This window comes from Grammomys surdaster, unplaced genomic scaffold (assembly GCF_004785775.1).
Source record: "Grammomys surdaster isolate TR1022 unplaced genomic scaffold, NIH_TR_1.0 67, whole genome shotgun sequence".
Classification (NCBI taxonomy): Eukaryota; Metazoa; Chordata; class Mammalia; order Rodentia; family Muridae; genus Grammomys; species Grammomys surdaster.
In genome coordinates, this window is record NW_021604569.1 from 1472443 (window position 1) to 1495816 (window position 23374).

The 23374-nt window shown below is 37.2% G+C and overlaps 1 protein-coding gene across 3 annotated transcripts in view; it reads right to left on the reverse strand.

The window, feature by feature from the left end:
* The window catches only part of Ccdc88a (coiled-coil domain containing 88A), a 130684-nt gene that overhangs the window by 79614 nt on the left and 27696 nt on the right, over window positions 1–23374 (reverse strand). For all 3 annotated transcript variants that reach the window (XM_028777317.1, XM_028777307.1, XM_028777298.1), the window contains exons 2-6: window positions 14928–15036; window positions 7592–7661; window positions 5327–5385; window positions 1710–1793; window positions 611–751 (exon numbers count right to left, since the gene is read on the reverse strand). In XM_028777317.1, coding sequence (XP_028633150.1) covers window positions 611–751; window positions 1710–1793; window positions 5327–5385; window positions 7592–7661; window positions 14928–15036 — 463 coding nt within the window. The remainder of the gene's footprint in view (window positions 1–610; window positions 752–1709; window positions 1794–5326; window positions 5386–7591; window positions 7662–14927; window positions 15037–23374) is intronic.

Genomic DNA, 23374 nt, shown 5'->3' on the forward strand with positions numbered 1-23374 from the left:
GACAAGGCCATCCTCTGCTACATATGTGGCTGGAGCCATGAGTCCCTCCATGTGTATTCCTTGGTTGGTGATTTAGTCCCTGGAAGCTCTGGGGCGTTTGGTTGGTTGATACTGTTGTTCTTCCTATGAGGTTGCAAACTCCTTCAGCTCCTTCAGTCCTTGAGACAGGGTTTCTCTGTGTATCCCTGGCTGTCCTGGAACTCACTATTTAGATCAAGCTAGCCTTGAATTCAGAATTGCCTTCCTGGGTCTCCCATGTGCTGGGATTGGTTTTAGTATGTCAGGAGGGTCCCAGGTTCTAGAGCCAGTACATTCCACAGATATCAAAGGAGAGCTATCATTTATTACCTCCTCCTAAGAAACACGATATCAATTTTAGAAAACTATTTTTTTCTTTGTTTATTTGGGGGGGGTGGTGTTTGTCTTTTGAGGTAAGATTTCTCTGTGCAGCCCTGTTTTGGAACTTGCTCTATAGACTAGGTTGGCCTCAAACTCACAGAGAACCACTTGCCTCTGCCTCCTAAGTGCTGGAATTAAAGGCGTGTGTCACCATCTTCTAATTTTTTTTTTAAAGGAAAGCAAAGTTTCATGATAAAAGAAATTTACTAACCTCCGAATGTTCATCTCTCTCATCTATCAGTCGTCTTAGATGTGATGCCATATTCTTTAAGAGTGGTTCTATATCTTCCTGAGACATATCTGTCACTTCCATCCATTGTAGATCGAACACATTCTCCTGATTATGAGTTACCTTTATAGAGGCATGAAAAATAAATAATCAAAGCAGAAAGAGGGAGATTTGAAGTTAATGATGACAACCTAAACATTTTGATTAAATTTAAATAATTTCTCATCTGAACTCTTAAGTTAACTAAGAAAAAGATGTTATTTTGAATACAATCCTCTGAGAATATTTAAAATACTACCAATTTTCTCACAATTTTAAAATTATTTTCCAACATGTAAAACTTAATATATAGCTTTTTTTATGATACATATAAATTTACTCATAAATTAGGAAAACATTTTGCTCTGACTTCTAAGTAGATGACTCAATAGATCAAGTTTGCAAGTGGTCCTTATCTTTTGTCTCTTGCTCAGTCACCTCATGATAGCTACTACATTTTTTTTTTGACGTATCAAAGCCGTAACTTTATTTTATTTTTTTTTGAACATGAAATGCTTTTTTATAGCTTAATATATAGCTTAATTCTTAAAAAACATTATAAGAGTTAAAGTTCATGAGGGTGGCAGTTTTTAAAATAAATTTTAATAAATTACACTAACATCAATAATTTGACACAGTACATTATTATTCTGATTTTTATATAAATATTTTTTTAAACAATGTACTTGTGTAATTCAAATAAGAGCTCAACAAAAATCATCATTCATTTAAGAGAAAAAGCACATAAAGACTAAGCTTATTATCTTCCATTCATTCTGTGCTACCTAATAAAAACACAAACTTTAATCCTCAAGATTTTCATTTCCTTATAGACAATAGTGAGAGTAAATGTGTAGTAAGCACTGTGTCATAATAAAATTCACTTATAAAATCATCTCTCTCTCTAAAGAGAAGATATAAATATAAAAGGTTAATTTATATTTGATCTTTAACTGTTTTTGTTCATTAACCAAGTATTTGGGGAAGTAATATTAAAAACACACTGTAAACTTCATAAAAATTAATATGTATAAATGATTACCTCTTGAATATGTGCAGCAACTGCTGCTTTCGTATCAAAATCTAAACCTTGAATTTTTTCAATAAATTCTTCCTTTTTCTGACACTGAAATGAGGAGGGGGGGAGACCATTCAGACTCTGCATCTTAAAATGCTATATAAAAATAAAAATGCACCAAGCATTACATTTGAACAGCACACAGAGGGTTTTGTTTTACATTTAAACAACCTTTCAGATATACTTACCTAATGAAGATGCAATGATTTGGAAACATTTAAGAGCCAGACACTGAAATCTACACTATTCTATGCTAGAAAGTTCTAAAGTAGAAACATATTACACAACACATCTGAGGTCAGGATATTATTATGCTAACTTTACAAACAGAGAAGCAAAGAATCAAGAACTTGTTTCAGAGGGAACAAGTTACTTGCCAAAACCCACAGTGAGTCAGTGGCAGAATTCGGAATACTGCCAAAATGCTCAGTCAGTCCCCGACTGTCACCAAACAACACTGCCTTTCTTCTTGAGGAAAAGAAACTAGGCAATTTTTACTTTAAGCTTACAACTTAGTCTCTCATATTCATCCCATTAATCTTAATAAAAGAAACTAACTTTGATGAGCCAGTTTAATTTGTAAGGTAATACAATAGACATTTGGTTTGTTTCTATTGTAACAAAGTAACCAGAGGCAAAATGTAATACTGTATATAAATATACATGTAACAAAATGGGAATAAGGCAGCAATTCCTTATTGTTAACTTTTTTAAAGTTTTATTTTAGCTAAAAACATAAAATATGAACCTCATCTTTTCCCAATAAGGATTAAATAACAACATACATCTTCATCTCTGCCTTCTGTCTACATCTCTTATATTGCAATTCAACTGCTAATCTAACTGTATTTTGTATGCACCAAATGAGAGGTGCATACAAAATAGACAGAGCTGCCTTGTGCCCAGCTAAGATGCATCTCGCAGGCCAATTACAGAGCCAACAAAGACAATAAGCCCTCGAGAAGAAAAACTGGCTCTTTGATCATTAAGAAACTTACAAAGCTCTGATTCAAGTTAAGTTTCAAATGCTTTAGTGTTGCCATTATACAATCATCTGAACATAATCCATACTTCACCTAGAGTTCTATGATCAGTGAAAACTAAAAACAGGTCTTGTAAGAACAACTGTGAATTAACTTTCTAACTGTATATTTACAGCATGTATAAAGCAGCTTTACAGGGACAGTAATCCCAACCATTTAATTTAACATTTCTGTAATTACTGACTTACGAATAGTTTTTAGCCAATCAGAAATAAAATATCAGTGTTATTACAAAATGTAATAATCAAGATTCATTCAGGGTACCCTAATCCAACTGTCTTATGGTTTTCTGTTATAATTAAAAAAAAAAGAAATATACATTCTATTTTATAAGCCTTACAAGTCACTGTTTCTTCACTAGCATTACCTTGAGATACTTACCATTTATAGTTACTCAGTTACACTAATTATTATAATATTCACAAACTAAGGCATTTTTAAACACAAATGCACTATATTGTAGCTATAAATGAGTAAGGAAAATGTTTCCAACTAAAGACTTGATAACCAAATTAGAATATCAAACAAAAACAACATATTTATCTAAATATTTAATTGGCTGTTAAATAAATATCATGTACAACATATTATAGAAATGTAATGAATTAATTTATGTATTAATAGTGCCCCACAGTGGTTACTAGAAGCTAGAAATGGTATTAAGAAGAGAAAGATGGTGGGCAGTGGTGGCGCACGCCTTTAATCCCAGCACTTGGGAGGCAAGGTGGATTTCTGAGTTCGAGGCCAGCCTGGTCTACAGAGTGAGTTCCAAGACACAGAGAAACCCTGTCTCAGAAGAAAAAAAAAAGAAGAGAAAGATAGTGGGTTGGAATAGAAATAGATTAGAACATAGAACATACAATGTCATATATAGTACAGTAGGATCATTTCAAAATGGCCAGTACAGAGGATTTTGTATGCCCTTAAAACAAAAACAAAAAATAAATGTCTTGAGGTGGTAGGTACACCAATAATCCTGACCTGATCATTACTATCATATATATGTATATATTGAATATATATATAGTCATATTGACCCACATACATATTTAAAAGTATATGTAAATTAAATATTGTCTCACCAAAGCAGCAAAGTAGTCAGCTCTGAAAGCCAACAAATTCTAGAATATAAAATGTATGTAAATAAATGTGAAATATTACTAGTGAATTAATTTGTTTGTTTACAAAAATCTCATTTCATAGGAAGGTCTGTAGCTCAGTTGGGAAAGTGCTTGCCTAGCATACATGAACACAGAGGTTCAATTCAGGCACTGTGTACACTGGGAGAGGTTGTGCACTCCTGCAATCCCAGCACTGGAAGGTGGGAGTACATGAATCACAAGTTGAAGGTCAAACAGAGCTACATAACAAGTTTGAGGCCAGTCTGGGACACATGAGATCCTGATTAAAAAAAAACAAAAGAAAAAAAACACCCTAAAACAAAACCCAAAATATTTCATTCAATGAAGAACTGTACATTGAAATAATTCATTCTTTTAAAAAGTAGTGGGCTTCAGGGACAGTTCAATGTGTAAAGTGCTTGCCATGCAAGTGTAATAATCTGCTATTGGAATAGTGTGTATTTGCAATCCCAGTGCTCTTACAGAGATTGGTGGCAGAGACGGGAAAACTCCCAGAAACTAAAACAAACAAACAAACAAACAAACAAACAAATGCTATTAAAGCAAACTAGAGACACTGTCTCAACCAGGCTGTTCTTTGACTTCCACAAGTGTGTCATGGCATGTTCATGCACACATACACACACACACACACACACACACACACACACACACACACACGAGCCTACACACATACATTGTTGTCTTTAAAGTTAATTAAGTGGGAGATCTACCATAGTAGATTTGAAAGTCAGACCAGTCCTACTAGCAAACAGAACTAAATCTATAGTGACTATCTCAATTTGTTGAAGAGATACAGACTCCCACTGTAATTATTAGCAGCACACTAAACTCACAACTATCCAATTTGTTAAATAACTTCAATATCTACCCAAATGCTGATCTTATTTGAGAAAAAGATTATAAGAAAAAAAACTATAACACGCGGCAAACTATGTATTCAATCAACCTTGGCTATCAGTATTGATATGGACAGAAGAGGTTGTTAGATTCCAGGAGAATGAGTTACAGATAGCTATGAGCTACCATACGGTGCTGGGAATCAAAAGTAGGTCCTCCTGGAAGAGCAGTCAGTGCTCTTGACCTATTGCTCTAGCCCAAACCCCTTTTTACTGCTAATCCTGCTTTTCTTTTCCTAAAGCATAAACTTGCACAAAGAAACCAGAAGAAGTGTATAGATGTCTCAAAAGAAGCGTAAAGATCCAAGTCATTTAAAGTCTCTAAATAGAAAAAAAAAATAACTAAAGCATTTAAAACATGATATTAATGCCATAGCTGATTTTTTGAAATAATTTCTTTATAGGGTGATATAGTTAAGACTATCTTGTCTTTCAGAAAACTAGAGCCTCAAGAACAGTTTAAATGAATGAAAATATGAAGAAATATTTTAACTTACCTGAACTGCACAACCAAGTAAGAGTAAAAGCAACTTTTTAACTTCTTCTGTACCTTGTTCTGAAATAAAAATACTAGTAAGTACAGCATTTAGCTTTGTTTACAACTCTTTCAAACACTGGAACAATCAATTCTAGAGAAAACGTTCAACACCACTTGACAAAAAGATGAATTTTGTAAACATCTGGTGGAACTTACACATGTGGCTTATGTATGTACAAAGTGATGATCGCAGAAGACATGGCAAGGATATCCCTTCTAAAGAGTTAACAGTGCACACAAACAGGCTTAAACTAAGTGTACTAACTGCATCTACTCCTTTCCTATAGATTTGTATTATACCGGTCTTTTACATTATGCTGATAGGAGATGCCAGAGTGGCTGCTAATAAGATTGTTCCTCTTTATTGTTTTATTAAAATACAAATATTATGGTTCACCTACCTATATAATTTAAATATGTTCCTCACTACACAGGTTCATAAGGATCAGAACCTTAAATGTCTGTCACAGTAAGTTTAATTGGGTGTGGTAGTTCATACCTATAATTCCAGCATTTAAGAGACTAAAGTAGGAAAACTACGTGAGCTAGCCTGGACTACATAGTGAGTTCCAGACTAGCCTGGGGCTACAGAGTAAGATCCTATTTCACAATAATAAATTTTAAGAAAGAAATCTATGTAAAGAACTGGATAAAAGTTATCAGTCCAGAACAGAACTGTAGAAATGTAGAACAACATTAGTCAACAGCATTCAATTAAGATTGCCTTAAATATTCAGTTGAACATATCACAAACATGTAATATTCAGAAAGATTTTTCAGTATCAGGTTAATGTACCTGTTATGAATTTGAAATCTTTATATTAAAGACTTCCTCTTACTTTCCATTAACCTATTTTTCCAGAATACTAAGCCATGTTAATAGTCAATACATGCAAGTACACACACACTTCTGTCTTAACTCTGGCTAGACATTGCTGTCCTTCCCTCAGTTCTGCATTCAATCACTCCCACTGCCCTAGGTACACAGACATACATCTGTGTGGTCTTTCTTGATCCAGTCACCACAGTTCCTAACCCTAACTCTGGCAATTTAAAGAATAATCAACAGCTCTGTGTTTTCACATGTCTTAGCATTTGATACATGTCTTTGCCATATGAATTATATGATTTCACAGTAATCTTTGGAACTTTCACCAAACCACAAGAACCTCTAGCACATAAACCATGTCTACTCTCTGACTTGGTAGTTACTTACTAAATACATACAGAATCAGAAATAATCATATTTTACATGCTAATCTTCCTGTTTACTTATACAACCAAATATTCTAGAGTATCTCTAAAGATTATTTAAGTTAGTGAATTCCTAACTGAGTTTACCAGTAATGCATTTAACTGTTAGTTTCTGCTATAAAAACAACTGCTTACATCTTACATTTTATTTGGATTTTATTTTTGTTTCAATTAGGCTAGGTTCAGGTTAGAGAAGATATATTCAATTTAAGTATCATGTAGCCCACAAAGATTAAGTCCTTTGCTGAAATGTTTTATAGCTGCTAGTTCCTCAATTGTTCCAATTTTAAATTCTAGGGTGTATGGTGACAGTGAACATTTGGTGTAGATGAGGTCCTACGATCAAGTTCCATAAATGGCAAAATACAAATGAAAATAAAATTCTAGTAAAGGAGTAACAATTTTTGAGTATAATGATTTAAATAAATGAAACTTCCTCTTATCTTTCCACTAAGATATAGTTTAATATAAATTAATGTTCATCAGTAAAACTTTCAACTTACAGTTAGAATACTGCTCAATAATACAGGAGTTTGTCTAGTACTTATCAGGTCCAAGATTTATTACATATAACTACAAAAATGAACTAGAAAACAAACAAGAAAACAATTCCACAGTGCTAACAATTTTGGCAAAAGTAAATAGGCATGTAACTACGAAGCTTGGTTGTTTCAACATCATTCCTTTTCAAACACCACTGCTTAGAATGAGATAATAAAATCAACCATCACCAAAAAAGTACCAGTTCGATATAGCAGAAAAAAATTTAGTGTTGAGTGTGCACATCTCACCAATAACTTAAAAACTGAAAGCTCCTTTTCTCTTTACAAACAGAACTATCATCATCACCTTTTCAACTGAGGCTGTGGAAAACCTGAGAACTGAGATAAACAACCAGGCCTTGGTAACCATGACTAGTGTTACACAAATGTACGGTATTATTATCACATCATACAGACTTAAAACTTACCAGAAAAGGGATTTTTGCCAATGATTAAGATATTTGGCAATGACATCATAATCAACTGCTGCAAAGTCTCCTGTAAAATGATATTCAGTAGTCAGTAACTGCAAGGTTGATGCTGACTGTGTAACTACTCACCAAGTCGTAACTTAGGATATCGCACACTTGCCTGTGGGTGTGCTATATTAGAAATAAATGTGCAGAGGGTTTTTTTTTTGCACCTTTAATGAATTAAATTTCTAAGTTATAATGGACTTAAAGGATCAAGCATAATGGATCATACCTGTAACCTTCATATCTGTTAAGCTGAGAAAAGAGGTTTTTTAAAAGAAGTTTTGAGGCCAGCCTGGGTTAAATATTGAGTCTGAGATAGCCTCAGCTATGGAGTGAAACCTATCTCTCTATATAAGTAAATAACTTAAAAGGAAAAAAGAACTTTCTGTTTATTTCGAGTTTTAGATATTTTTACATTGAAGCAAATTGGTAAGTTTTAAAAAGGATTTTAAAACAATCACCATTTTGTCTATATCATACTTCATAAAAATAACCTACATTTGAATAAAGAACTTTTAAATTCACCCTGATAAAGAAATATAGGGAAAAGTTTTGTCTTAAAGACTTTAAATGAGCCAGGCAGTGGTGGTGCATGCCTTTAATCCCAGCACTTGGGGCCAGAGGCAGGCAGATTTTTGAGTTTGAGGCCAGCCTGGTCTATAGAGTGAGTTCAAGGACAGCCAGGGCTACACAGAGAAACCCTGTCTCGGGAAAAAAAGAAAAAAGAAAAAAAAGAGAAAAAAAGAAAAAAAAAGAAAAGAAAAAAATTTTAAACAAAAAAACTTATTTTTTAGTAACATGAGTCAATATTGATAAATCAGAAACACTATTCTACTGACTTGCCACGTGACATTCTGTATCAACTTCTATCCAATTCTCTTCTCAGTAATCTACCCTCCCATTCCACTGCTTCCCCATCTCCCAAGTCACTCTTCCCATAGTAGGAAGACAGCCCCATACCCACTGATCACCAGACTCAGCAGTGACCTTTTCATACCTTGACCTTTACACCACGAGTCCAGTTACAGTTCAAATTATACAACTGACAAATGTAATATCATGTAAAATGTACTTAATATAGAATGAAAATGTTTAATGTAGTGTCTCCTGCTACAGTGGAAATGTATAAAAACTTAAGTTTATAAAAACTCTTGTTGCAGAGGATAGAAAGTGAAACAAAAGTACAAAATCATTAAATTGTAGAAGATTATCTCTTGAAATTAATATGAAAATTTAGTTCTTAATTTTAAAGTGTTAATTTTAAGTTAATTCTGATAATAATAACATGAAATAATAAGCTAGTTAAACATTACATAAAGATTTTGGATAGAAAATCACTGTGGAGGTTTCTCAAAAAGATAAAAATAGAACTACCATATGAACCAGCTATAACATTTCTGAGTATAGAACCAAAGGATTCTATATCTTAATGTTATCCATGTTCATTGCTGCTCTACTTGAGACAGTGAGGGAAGGCAATCAGCCTATATACTATCAACAGATGTATGGATAATGAAAATGTCATACATGTACACAATGGAGTTTGAGGTCAACTATAAATATGAAATCTTATGTTTCCCACTAAAACAGATGGAAAAGATGTTAAGTGAAGTAATCCAGGCTCAGGAGGAGAAACGAGAATGAGAAATGTCTCCATATACTCAGGCATTTTGTGCTGCATTGGAAGGTTTGGGAGGTGCACCCTTGCTGGAGAAAGTGTGTCACTTGAGGTAGACTTTGAAAATATATAGCCTTACCCCACTTCCAGTTTTGTTTTGTGCTTGCAGTAAATGATGTGATCTCTCAGCTTCCTGTTCTTGTTGCCATCCCTACAGCTTACTACCATGCTTCCCAGGCCACGATGGACTCATCTTTCTCAAAGTATACACCAACCTTATCTTGTCTTGGTGATGATGTTTTATCACAGTAACTACCCTAGTTAGGGCTACTATTAATATGCTGAAACACCATGACCAAGAGCAAGCTGGAGAAGAAAGGGTTTATTTGGCTTATACTCAGTCCATCATTGGAAGAAGTCAGGAACTCAAACAGGGCAGGAATCTGGAAGCAGGAGCTGATGCAGAGGCCATGGAGGAATGCTGCTTACTGGCTTGCCCAAAATAGAATGTTCCCCCAACACCAGTCACTAATTAAAAAAATGTCCTACAGCAGTACTTCTCGACCTTCTTAATACAGTTCCTTGTGCTGTAGTGACCCCAACTATAAAATTGTTTTGTTCCTACTTCATAACTGTAATTTTGATAATGTTATGAATTGTAATGTAAATATTTGATATGCAGGATATCTAATGTGTGAGCCCCAAAGGAGTCACGACCCACAAGTCAAGAACCACTGCCTTGCAGGCTTGCCTACAGGCCTATCTCATAGGGACATTTTTTCAACATAGGCTCTTTCTTTCAGATGACTCTAGCTTATGTGTCAAGTTGACATAAAACTAGCCAGCATAGCTCAGAAAAGTAACTGATAAACCACCTTACTCCAGTCAGAATGGCTGTCATCAGAAAACTGAATGACAGAACGTGCTAGAGAGGGTGTACAGTGAAAGGAGTCCTTAGTTACTGTTCATAGGACTGCTGCGGATATTACAGGGCACTGGGAAAACTAAATACAGAGCTACTGTATCATTTAACCAATAGACTCTACATGTTAACATGTATACTCCCACATCGATATTTATTGCTAAATAATTCACAACAGCTAGAAAACTGTACCTAGATTTCTATCACTGATATATAATGAAAACATGGTACATATATGCACAATGTAAAGAAAAACTGAAATTAGGAATGGGAAGGAATGGATGGAACAGGGAGATTACATTAAAGGATATAACCTAGGTGTACAAAAACAAGTATGTCCTTTCTCATATGTGGTTCCTAGCTTCTAATTAATATCTATGTGTATTTATGTAGGAATAAATGCCAGTAGATGCCTGGGAAGGAAAGAGAAGCTTGGGCGGGTGAAGCTGGCACGTCTAACACATGTGACATGAAGTGGAAGGAGTAAACCTGAGTTGGGAAGGTTTCAGCAGGGATAAAGGCACGGAAATAAAGAAGTCAACCAAAACCAGGAAAAGCAGTAAGACAAGCTACTAGTTAATATACTAATTTTAAAATAAAATGTCAAGAAAAAAAAGACCCAAATAAGTAAATTCCGAGATTAAATGGGGGACATTACAAGAGAGACAAATAAAATCTGGATTATTAGAGAAGACTTTGAAGATTTATATTTTAAAATGGGTACATTTCTTAACATTAATCCTACTAAAAGAGATATTAAACAATGTAAATAGACCTACACCAAGAATTGATGTGAAAAGTAGTAAAGAGGTTTTCTTTTTGTTTTGAAGTCTAGAACTACACATGTCCATTACTGAACATTATTAGGTCTTTACACAATGATTTTTTTGGGGGGGGGGTTCGAGACAGGGTTTCTCTGTGTAGTCCTGGCTGTCCTGGAACTCACTCTGTAGACCAGGCTGGCTTAGAACTCAGAAATCCGCCTGCCTCTGCCTCCCAAATGCTGGGATTAAAGGCGTGCGCCACCACCGCCCGGCTCGGACCCATTTTCTTAATCACTTGGTAAAATGTAATGTTTCCTTTTCGTGTTTCTTTGTTCTAAGCATGTTCTCCCTAACACTTCAGGCTTCAATTTTTCCCTACAGCATCCACATCTGTATTTCCCACTGTGTAGCAGACTTCTATGGCTTTTTCTTTTCTCCACTCGTGTCTTCCTCTAGGCAACAGCTGAGATCTACAGCTTGCCTACCCTAGAGTATATTTCTTTTAAGCTCTTCACTTTACTGGAGCTTCCATTTGAGTCTATTCTTAAGCTATTTTATTAATGAGATTAAGAAACCCAAGAGTTCTTGAGACTTTGATTTCCTTGGTATCATCTGGCCAACATGATGATACATAGCAAAATATCTTTCAGACTTATTCTAAGAAAGTAGTAGTATCTCAAAACCCAAACCAGATATGAACACAAGAAAAAAAATGATAGAAATTTCAAGTTAAGATGGCAGAGTCTGGGCCAGATGGTGGCAATGCATGTCTCTAATTCCAGTACCCAGGAAGCAGAGGCAGGAGAATCTGTATTAATTTGAGACCAACCTGGTCTAGAGATGGAGTTCCACGACACCCATGGCTACATAGAGAAAAAAAGATAGCAGAGTTTTAGAAGGAATCAAGGTAACAAAAAGGTTTATCCTGGAAAATGAACAACAATAAAAGTGATGATTTAAAAAAAAAAAAGAAAAGAGGAAGACAGCTAAAAAGTACATGAAACAGAAAAGCTATAGTGTTTTTTTTTTTTGGTGTTTGTTTTTTTAAAAAGCAGGGCTTCAGCCCTCTCTCTTGGGGAGGAAAAGGCCAAAGTTAAGTCTAAATAGCAGCCAGGCAGCACTGGCAGTCCTAGCCCAACTTTCATAAGCCTAAACCTAGCAAGGAGAACTCCTGTGCCAGGAATTTGTCTGCACGGTGACCCAGTACAGGAGGGGAAAAAAATCAACTTTGTCACTCCCTACTGTTAGCCAGGGCCACACTGTTTGGTATACTACTTAATTTTGGTAGAACTATGACAATTCCAGTAACTACAGTAATGGTTTCTAGAAGTAAATTAACTTGTTTCTCTAGAGTCTTCACTGTCTTGTCCTGTGGACCCAAGTAATGGCTAGTCAGCAAAGATGTTTATCAGCTAACTTTCTTTAGCTACTACTTATTGGTCACTCTTAGCAATGTACAATGACAAGCTAAAAAGGGAAACTTTCAACCTCCTTCTCTGCCTTCTTCTATACTCCACTTTTCTGGTCTAAAACTACCCTAGCTTGTAAGTAGATAATAGGCTGATTGTTAGAGACCCCTCTTTTTCCAATTCCCCAAATAAAGGCTGTACTGTCAACAATGTGTGCATCCTCTGTCTCATTCCTTCTCCTTGATTTTCCCCTATATCTCAAAGTGCTAAGAACAGATGCCATTTTGAAAGGAGGCCTATTGTTTGAGACTGCTACTCTGAAGCTAGCAAAACAAAGAACCATCACAACTATAGGAGTTTGAAGACACCCTACCATTGTGTCTAGGTGAGGGGAGGTGATGAGAAGCATATGTGTAAAACAGATAGTTGGACTTGATGAGAATTTTCAGCAGCAATGGACTTAGGCTATGAAAAACAGAAGCATTGGTGGCTTTGCACCCTGTGATAAGCATCAAGTTCCATAACCTGAAGATAACAAAGATGAATTCCTCCAAGTCTGTGGCCACTAAGAATACTTCCCTTCCCTTCCACATGTGGTCTGCTGCCAGGCAGGACTGGGAGCTCTGGGTCTAGATCTAGCCCATTTCTTCATTTGTATTTACTTTTGCTTTCTCACAGCATTTTACTACCTCTCCTGGTTCATGTGGGACTAGAGAAGCTAACCTAGGGTTTGTGTATGCTAGGCAAACATTCTAGGGCTGAGGACATAGCAGAGCTATATAGCACTTGGTCCTGGGTTCAATACACAGTATCAAAACACAATATGAGCACATAAAACATAGCTTATTAAGAAAAATCCTGCTCTTCTCTATCTACAAGAAAGACTGAAAGTGAAAAGATGGGAGTTAAGTGAAAGCTGAGAAAATTAAGAATAGCAATATGTAATTTTGACAAGAGTTGATATCAAGCAAAAAGCAATCAGAAGAGAAAACAAACATCACTGTAACAAAGGAAACAAATAGTCAAGAATATATAAGTGTAGGGGCTGAAGAGATGCCTCAGTAGTTAACACAGCTTTTAGAGGACTTGGGTTAAGTCCCACAAGGCAGCTGCGGATTATTACCTTCTGTAATTCTAGTTCCAAGGGATGCAGTGCCATTCACTGATGCTCATGTGTACTACATGCATGTACAGGCTTAAACATAGGCACGTCATGCCTATATAAAACCTCTGTTAACTGCACAAAACCAAGCCAGTAAGAGCAGCTAACATTCCACCAGGTAGCACTGACAGAATTTGGTGGGTCACCAGAAGGAAGGGAGAGATTACATTTTGAGAGACTTCCAGGAGAGGTGGGAGGGCAGATCATAGGCAAGTGTGGGTAAATATAATTAAGATACACTGTATATACAAGTATGAAACTGTAAAACATGAAATTGAAGATTTTCTTTAAAACATTTAAACCAATAATTTGGATAAAATATAGAAACAATAATCCAGTTCTCCAAAACAAGCTTATGTTCATCTTCACCTACTAATGTCTCTTCAAAGTATATAAAAGAAAAGTTGATAAATCCTTCGGCTTAAAATACCATTTCAACTCCTTTCTCAATACTCAAGAGTTCAAGAGACAAACTAATAAAGCTATTCTAGGTAATCAGTTGCCTGGCTAGCTCAGTTGGTAGAGCATGGAACTCTTAATCCCAGAGTTGTAAGTTTGAGCCTCATGTAGGGCAGTGTCTGTTTTTTTTCTGGGTGAATTTATATATTCAACTCAAATTTAGAGCTGGGCATTCTGGAGAATGCCTTTAGTCACTGTACTCAAAAGACAGCAGGTGGAGCTGAGGACAGCCTGGTCTACAAGTTTCAGGACACCCAGGGATACGCAGAAAAATCCTGTCTTAAAAAAAAAAAGAAAAGAAAAGAAAGAAAAAGAAGAAAAAACAAAAAGATAAGAAAAAAAAGAAACAAAAGAAAAAATGTCAAAAAAATTCAGAAGCATACAAACTAAATTTTCTGAACATTTTTTTTACTTAAAAAGCCTTGTATATTTAATTTAAAAGTGCCCTTCTCCATAACTCAGAAATGAAATCAAATATAGCATAAATTGAAATAAAAATTCAAAAATTTGTGTAAAGCAACTACAGAAATTTTTAAGATCTATCTTCGCAGCACTGAGAATTAATTAAGGCTTGTGGCTAGAGAGATGGCTGAGAGGTAAAGAGCACTGGTTGCTCCTCCACAGTACTCTGGTTCATTCCCCAGCATCCACATGGTGGGCTCACACCATCTGTTATTCCACTTCTAGGGAATCACTTCCCTTCGGGCCTCCACAGTCATTAGGTATGCACATGGTACATAGGCATATATGCAGGCAAAATATCCAGACATTAAAAAAAATAATGCTCAGAATTAACAACTGACATATGTATTCAACTTAAGTGTTAAAAGAAATCATACATCAAAAATGTAATTCAAGTAGGCTACCATTTATGCAAGTTTCCAACAAAGTCAATTTTAAAACATAAATATGTACATTGTTATTAAAATATCTTAAAAAGAAAAGGCCACTTACTTGATAATAAAATTTTATCTGTTTCACCAAAATTGATAGATTGTGAATTCTAAGTGAAGCATCATTGTTGACTTTTTTATTTACTCGTTGACTCTCCGACTTAGGATTACTGAAAGAAATTTAGAGGGAAGAACACCTTTTTAATTATACAGAAACACAATTAAAAATAAATATAATAGTTTCTTTTAAAGATTATGTAGTCATTTGTGCTAATTAGTGATACACAACAACTAATTACTACTCTCATATATATATTCTGTGCTTCAAAATAATATTGATATATCTAATATGCCTTAATTGGTAGAAAAATTTATCTGAAACCAAAATATCCTTAACTGCTATTCTGTTACTTTTTATTCCTGGAAGAAATAGCCTCCTAATACCATCCTCTCAAAATAAATCCACTTAAACAAAGAAGTCAAAATACAGGTTATTAACCCAAGTGGTCATTCATCCTCACTCAGTAATGTGGATTCTATTTCTTTAGGAAATAACCCAGAAAAACTTTTAAAAAATGAATGAAGTAGATGACAGAAGTTGGAACCTTTACCTTGTGTAAATTTTGAATTGATTAAAAACAATACATATTTTAAAGAAAAATTATAGCAGAAAAACAGTCAAGATAGAGTTAAAAATGAGAAACTGAAAAGTGGGACTAGGGCTGGAGAGATGGCCCAGTAGTTAGGAGCACTGGCTGTTCTTCCAGAGAACCAGGATTTGATTCCCAACACCTAGTGGTAGCTCACAACTGTCTGTAGTTCCAGTCCCAGAGACTGGCCTCTGCCAAGTACCAGGCACACACATGGTGCACCCATGAACATAAAAAACAGTGGTTCTGTTAGAGTAGAAGATTATGGCCAGAACAGAAGCTATACGCTAGTTTATTAGGGCAAGTAAGACAACCTGAAGAAAGATAATGATCATTCATTATCATTCATTGAAGGTCGGAGTCTAAAATACCACAAGCAACCTGTTGAACAGTTTTTGGGACAAAATATAATGGTCCTAACATCCATCATAAATAAAAAAGTTATTAAATACAAAAAAAGCAATCAATGACCTGGAAAGAAAATGGAAACAGTCAAAAACACACTTAGAAATTAATGAGAAAACAAAAAATAACAGACAGGATTTTAAAACAGCTACTATAAGCTTTGGAGTGTAGCAGAGTTATAGGGAACTTGGAGACAATGCTGAGGTCTAATAGTCAATACCAATAGCACAGGTGAAGGGTAAGGATAAAAATAATAAAACTATATATAATAAAACTATCACTAAAAAATCCCCATAGGCCCAGCCCCACATCTACTACAATGGTGAGTGTGTGATGGAGAGACGGGAAAGATGGAGTACATTGTAGAGAGATAGGAGAGAAAGTAAAGCTGAGTGGTTTGTGCAATGTGGAGGAAAATGGAATTGAAGGCAATGACAGTAAGGAACAGGTGAATATGAGGAGCCTGTGCAACTGGGGTCTATGCTGATGTCTGTGGCCTGTGTTATTCTGATGTCAACAGTCCAGGCTGCTGCTTGAGCCCCATGTTGATATCCAGGGGCCACACCGATGCCAGGGGTCAAACTGATCTGAGTGGCCTGTGCTGACACCTGAAACCACGGTAGCATCCTGGCCTGGGCTGATGTTGAAGGCCATGTCTGGGTCTGTGGTCCTATGGTAGCAGGGATCTGTGTCAATGCCTGTGCCCTGGGCTGCCACCTAATAACGCAGATGTTTGAGCACTGTCATGAGCTGGCCCTGCCCCTCACTGGCCATCACATTTGGGACAGCTGGATCTACCCCTCATAGCATGAGCTCAAGAGAGCTGGCCCTGTTCCTCACCTGGGCAGCATTGGAGAGCTGACCATGGTGGCATGGGCGCAGGAGAGCTGGCCCCAATGGCATTCAGTGTGGGAGAACTAACCCTACCTCTCGATGGTTGTAGGCACTCAGGAAAGCTAGCTCCACCCTTCACTTGGGCAGCTCACTAGAGCTGACAGGCTGACCAAATTAGCTATCACCCAGTTACAGATCCTGGGCTTTCAGATGGCCCATTCCAACATCTGCACCACCTGTGAGCTGTTGGAGTGCATGAAGGGGCTGAAAGACTAAGAAACACAACAAAATCAACAACATGAAAGGAATGAATATAAAACTTTCAATAATTCTGAGTATCAAGACTCAACTTCCCCATCAAAAGACATAAACTTCATATTGGATCAAAAACGACGCTCTATCACCTCCAAGAAAAATACCTCACCACCAAAATTAGACACCACCTTAGAATGAAAGATGAACAAATCACTGATAAGTGGATATTAGCCCAAAAGCTCACAATACCTAAGACACAACATATAGACCACATGAAACTCAGGAAGAAGAAGGAAAACCAAAGTGTGGGTGCTTTGGTCCTTTCTAGAAGGAATATCAAAAGTTTCAACCAGAGCTCCCAAAGTCTAAACCTCCAGCCTGAGAGCACAAAGAGAGGGACTCATGTATCCACCTGTATAGGTAATTGTGGGTGGCCTTGTCAGACATCAGTGGAAGTGGAGGGCCTTGGTCCCCAAAAGTTTGGATCCCCTAGTGTTGGGGAATTCGAGGGGAGATGGGACTGGGAAGATGTTTGGAGCACACCCTCATAAAAATAGGAGGAGGAGGTATGGGGTAAGGGGTTTGGGGGGGAGAATGGGAGAGGAGATAACATTGAAAGGTAAATATGTAAAATATCCAATAAAAAAAAAAACAGATAAAGGGTCTAAAAGAAAAAAAAGAGAGAATTTACTTATTTCAAATTATTTTTAAAAGTTTCTAGGAGATGCTAATTGCTAAGATCTTATTTTAAGCTCTCCACAAAAGAATTTAAGTCTCGTTTAATATTCTCAAGAGAGATGTAAATCCTAATTTCCCTCAACAATTAATTGACAAAAGAAAAGTAATCTCACAAAAAGTAGAATAAGCTATTACTAATCGATATATTGTATAGTCTGATTAGTTGTCGGCTGTGCTATAACAGTCCCTTGATAAAAGAGATTATTAATATAGATTTATATTTCTTTAAATAGTGTCTTCATGACTCTCTGAGTGTGAAGGAGCGATTGTTGGTGCTTCTGCCCTGATTTTACAAGAACTCTGAAAAATTGGCTTTAAAAGCAAAAAAGGGGGAACGGTACCCCCACTCCCAGAAGGAGTCCCCCTGAAATACTCTCCATCATGCCTTGTTCACTTTTAACTCTCTAAAACTGAAAGCTCATGGCAAATCTGCTGCTGACTGCCTCTAGCATCACTGAGATCAATTAAAAACTATGCCACAGATATGGGGAAGGACCCTCTTACCCTTAAAGGGAATGGCCCAGACCCAGTTCCCTTATGGGGCCGAGGATTGATATGCCTGTCTGATACCACAGAAGGTACAGCTAACCGGCTACCAAAATGATTAATGAAATAAATAGATACCCCCACAAAGCCAGGCCCAACTATAAATAAGATGAATAACAATTTACATCCAGGGAAGAGAAATCTCCCTGAGAATTCCCTTCTTTTTCCTTTCTAGGTAAAAATGAATCACCCATGATGTTAGAAGTTCTAATCCACATGCTGGCCTCCGAACTTATACTACTCAGACCTTCAACGGACCATTGACAAGAACATCAAACAGCTAGAGACTGACATCACTAATCTGAAGAAATCCCTGGTTTCGCTGTCTGAAGAGACCTCCTAAAATTGCAAAGGACTTTATTGGACTTGATTTACTCTTTTACAATAGAAAAGACTGTGTACAGCTCTTGACTGTGTACAGCCCATAAAGAAGAATGTTGCCTTTACATAGACAAGACAGGGAGGGTTAAAGAGAGCATGAAATAGGTCAGAGAAGGCCCTGAGAAAAGACAGAGAAAGAGAAAGATGAGAGCTGGTACAAGAATTGGTTTTCAACTTCTCCATGATTGTCAACCCTACTTCCTCCCATCTTAGGACCATTATTTGCGTTATTTTTGCCTATTTCTGCTGGTCCCTGGGTCTCAAATAGGCTGACTAACTCTGTGAAACAACAGATAAATAATTTGGTACCAAAACCTATTCAGATACATTATCATAAGTTAGCTATGGAGGACCACAAGACTCAAGATGAGGTTGTTACTTTATACAGGGTATTTCCAAAACCCATCTCCACCCAACCTAAAAGAGGGGACTTCCGCCCCTAGACCAAGCAGAGAGGGACCACCCAGAACCCCCTCTGACTGGCAATCTGAGTTCTTGCTTAGGCTGCGAGGCTAAGCACTGCAAGGGAATATAAATAAAAGTTAAAAATATCTCTCTGGGTTCCCTGAGGGACAAGCCTGTCTGCATAGGGGTTGATGTCAAAAGTATCCCCTCTCCAGGAAAAAGACATCTAAATGGGTATGGCCCTCATGCCTCACTGGACTGGAGCCATTACAAAGTCCCCTTCAATTACTGGAGGTCAGGCCTCTATCCCCGCCTTCGCAAGATTAGAATCACCACAGCCCTTCTATACTTAGAGAAGGGAGGAGATGTCAGGGGCAGCCCTGCTTACACACTGAAGGCCTAAAATCAGCCATAGGCCTAAAATCAGCAATAGGCCTGTCATACATGTGTACTAACACCAAGTCTTGGGTCTCTGTGGAAAAACATTGAAACAGACGGCTATAAGCTATTGTAAACAGACAGCTTTTGTGGAAATTTACCAGTCTGAGGAGTCATAGACCTTGTAAACAGGTAGCCTTGGCAGACAATACCAACTTAGATAAGGACAAGTGAATCATAGGCAGAGTCATAGTGATCTGTCCCCTGAACCTTCACCCAGCCAATACCCTGTTCTGAAAGATATCTGTATTCCCCCTGAACACCCACACTCCAGTGTCATTCCCTTCCCCACGTCCTGCCTTTCTGTGTTTATAACCCCTGTGTGAATGAACTTCGATTTGAAAAAAATAAATCAATTATTAAAAAAAAAATGGAGAAGGAAGAAGAGGAAACAGAAGAGGATGAAGATAGAAGGGGTATGTGTTTGGGAGGTCTGGTGAGAACACAAGGAGGAGCTATATAAATATAAATAAATATAAATATAAACTACATATAATGTGTGGATAAACTATGTGTTGACATTAATAAATGTTTGTATAAAATATAAAAAAAAAGAAAGATGAACAAAGATATTCAAACTAATGAAATCAGGAACTAGCAGGAGTCCCTATTTGATATATGACAAAATAGACCAACACAGATTAGAAGTAATGGAGGTCAGTTCATAATGATTAAGGAAAACAATCTATCATTCTAAACATATGCATGTAAAACACAGGTGTACCCAATTTCATAGAACAAAACTAGATTTAAAACCACAGATTAACTCTAAGACAGCATTAGTCTGTGACTTTCACACCCTACCCTCAACAAGACAAGTCATCCAAGCAAAAAAGGAATAAAGAAATTAAATAATGGAGTGAAACAATACTATAGATCAAATATAGTTAGTACATATCTATAAACCATTCAGTTCAAGTACTGCAGAACAGACATTCTTCTCAGCAATCCATGGAGCTCTAAAGTTGATCACATATTAGGACACAACGCTGCCTCAATATACAGGAAAATAAAGTACTTCCATGCATCTTGTCTCACCACAAGACTATAAAATTAGAAATCAACAGTGGGGAAAACCACAAAAAAGGCAGTCACAGAGAGAATTCACAGCTCCAAGGGTCCAGATCACAAAAATCAGAAAAATTCCAAATAAATAATGTAAAGACTTATTTTCAAGGTTTTGAAAAAAATAAGGAAAAACCAAATTCAAAACTAGTAAATAGAATAAAATAAAATCAAGATAGAAATCAATATAAAATAAAAATAAAGAAAAATGTTTTTTTTTTTAAAAAAAAACAATGAAATGAAAGTTGGTTCACTGGAAAAAAAAAGAGAGAGAGAGAGAGAGACTGTTAACCCTTACACAAATTAACCAAGAGAGAAAAGACCCAAATTAACAACATTAGAGACAAAGAGACACTACAGATGATACCAATGATGTCATAGATATACTTTTAAAATGTATAGTCCAACAAGATGGAAAACATAAAAGAAATGGGTGAGTTTCTAAATGTACATGACCTACTGTTAGGGACTGGTTCTAATGCTTTGTCTTATTTTGATTCCCAATAGCTTTACTTCCAGACCTGAGGGTCCCTGTCCCCAGGGCAGGGACTGGTTCTAATGCTTTGTCTTATTTTGATTCCCAATAGCTTTACTTCCAGACCTGAGGGTCCCTGTCCCCAGGGCAGTGAGACAGGGCAGGATTTTTAGATTGCTGGGCAAGGGACTGTGAGAAGAGAAGAGAAGAAGAGAAGAGAGGAGGGGAGGGAGGGGAGGACAAGGGAGGACAGGGGAGAGGAGAGGAGAGGAGAGAAGAGAATCACCATGATAGGGAAGCAGAAAGATGAAACTTAAAGGTCCACCAGCATGTAAGAATCAGGGAAAGTAGCCGGGTGGTGGTGGCATACGCCTTTAATCCCAGCACTTGGGAGGCAGAGGCAGGCAGATTTTTTAGTTCGAGGCTAGCCTGGTCTACAGAGTGAGTTCCAGGACAGCTATTTCCCAGATTGGGTCTAGGGTAGCAGAGATGAAATATAGATTTTAAAGGATGTTCATGACAACAGGGAGCCAAAGAGGTTTAACTAATTCATTGCTACAATCTACTAAATCAAAAGATTTAAAAAAAAAAAAGATTTATCGCCAACAATGCAATTGAAACAGCAATAAAAAAATCTATTGACTAAAACTCCAGGTTGAGAAGGATTCATCACAGAACCATACCATTAAAGAAGAAGTAAAAACTGGAGGAGACGTAAGAGTGGTACAGAGGGTCAGGAAATTGAATAAAAATAGGTGGTGGTGGGAAATGAGGAACTGGGGATAGCCACTGGAGGGTCCCAGACACCAGAGAAACATGAGGCTCCCAAGACCCAATGGGAATTATTTTAGCTATAAAGGAGGAGATAGAACCTCCAGTAGATAGGCATGGCTCCTGGCCGAGGGATGGAGCCACAGGTGGGTTTTTTAACCCAGAAATGTTCCTGTTCAAAGGAAGAACAGGGACAACAAATGGAATAGAGACTGAAGGAAGGGCCGAGCGGGGAACGGCCTTCACCGATGGATACATCATGTCTGCAGACACCAAACCCAACACTGTTGCTGTGGTCAGGAGGTGCTTGCTGACAAGAATCCTACCTAGTGTGGGGTTTCATTAGGAGGTCTGGACAGCAATTGACCAATGCAGATATGGATGTATCAGACTGAACTCAGGGAAACTGGTGGGGGAGCTGGCAGAAGGACTGGAGGAGCAGAGAGGGATTGCAACTCCATTGGAAGAACAACATAGGCCGGCCTGACCACCCTGTTCTCCCAGAGACTAGACCACCAACCAAGGAGTGTGCCTAGAGAGATCCATGGCTCCAGATACAAATGTGCCTGTCAGCAACAGGAGGAGGGGAGGCCCTTGGTCCCTGTGAGGTTTGATGCCACAGAGTAGGGGGATGCTGGAGCAGTGGGGCAGAAAAGTGTATGGGTGGGTGAACACTCTCATACAGGCAAAAGTGAGGAGGGAGGGAAGATGTGGGATGGGAGGGTGGCAGAGAGGTAACTGGGAAGTGGAATATCATTTGAGATGTAAACGAATGGGATGATTAATAATACTAATAAAATTTAAAAATAAGTGTGTTCAAAGAAAGGAAAATTTAAAATTGTAGATTTCTCAATGAGTTTAAGGAAAACACATTTGGACAGTTGGATAAAACCAGGAAGTCTATTCAGGTAACAAAACCAAAACCAAAAACCAAAAACAAAACAAAAACAAAAAACCCCTAATGCTTCCTAAGTTAGTACATAAAAATAGAAAAGAAAAGCTTCCAATTTTGTTGCAGGATATTTGATCATATTGTGAACCCAAAGATTGTGTTATTTACTGCAAATATCATTTCTAGTGGTGTGGCTCTGTCCTTAACACACATCTTTAATCCCAATGGTTGGAATACAGACAGGTCCTTAGTACACATCTTTAATCCCAAACAATGAAGATAAAATTAGTTTGTAGAAGGAAGCATCCAAATTTGAAAGTGATGCCTAATTGAGTGGCAGACAAAGTGATGAATCAGAGAAAGATCTGGCAGAATAAGATACACCCAACTGTCACAAGAAGAGAGAGGAAAGGGAAGCTACAGAACAGTGTAGACAGATAGAGGGGGTGAAGGGGAGGAGGGAGGGAGGGGAGGGGAGGAGAGAGGAAGGAAGGAGGCGCTTTTAATTAAATTAAACTATTTAAAATTAAACTAATTAGAATTAGTTTGAGGTAAAAAAGAACAATTCAGGAGGAGAGAGAAAGATAGAGAGAGACAGAGAGACAGACACATACACAGAGGGAGAGAGGGAGAGAGGGAGAGAGGGAGAGAGG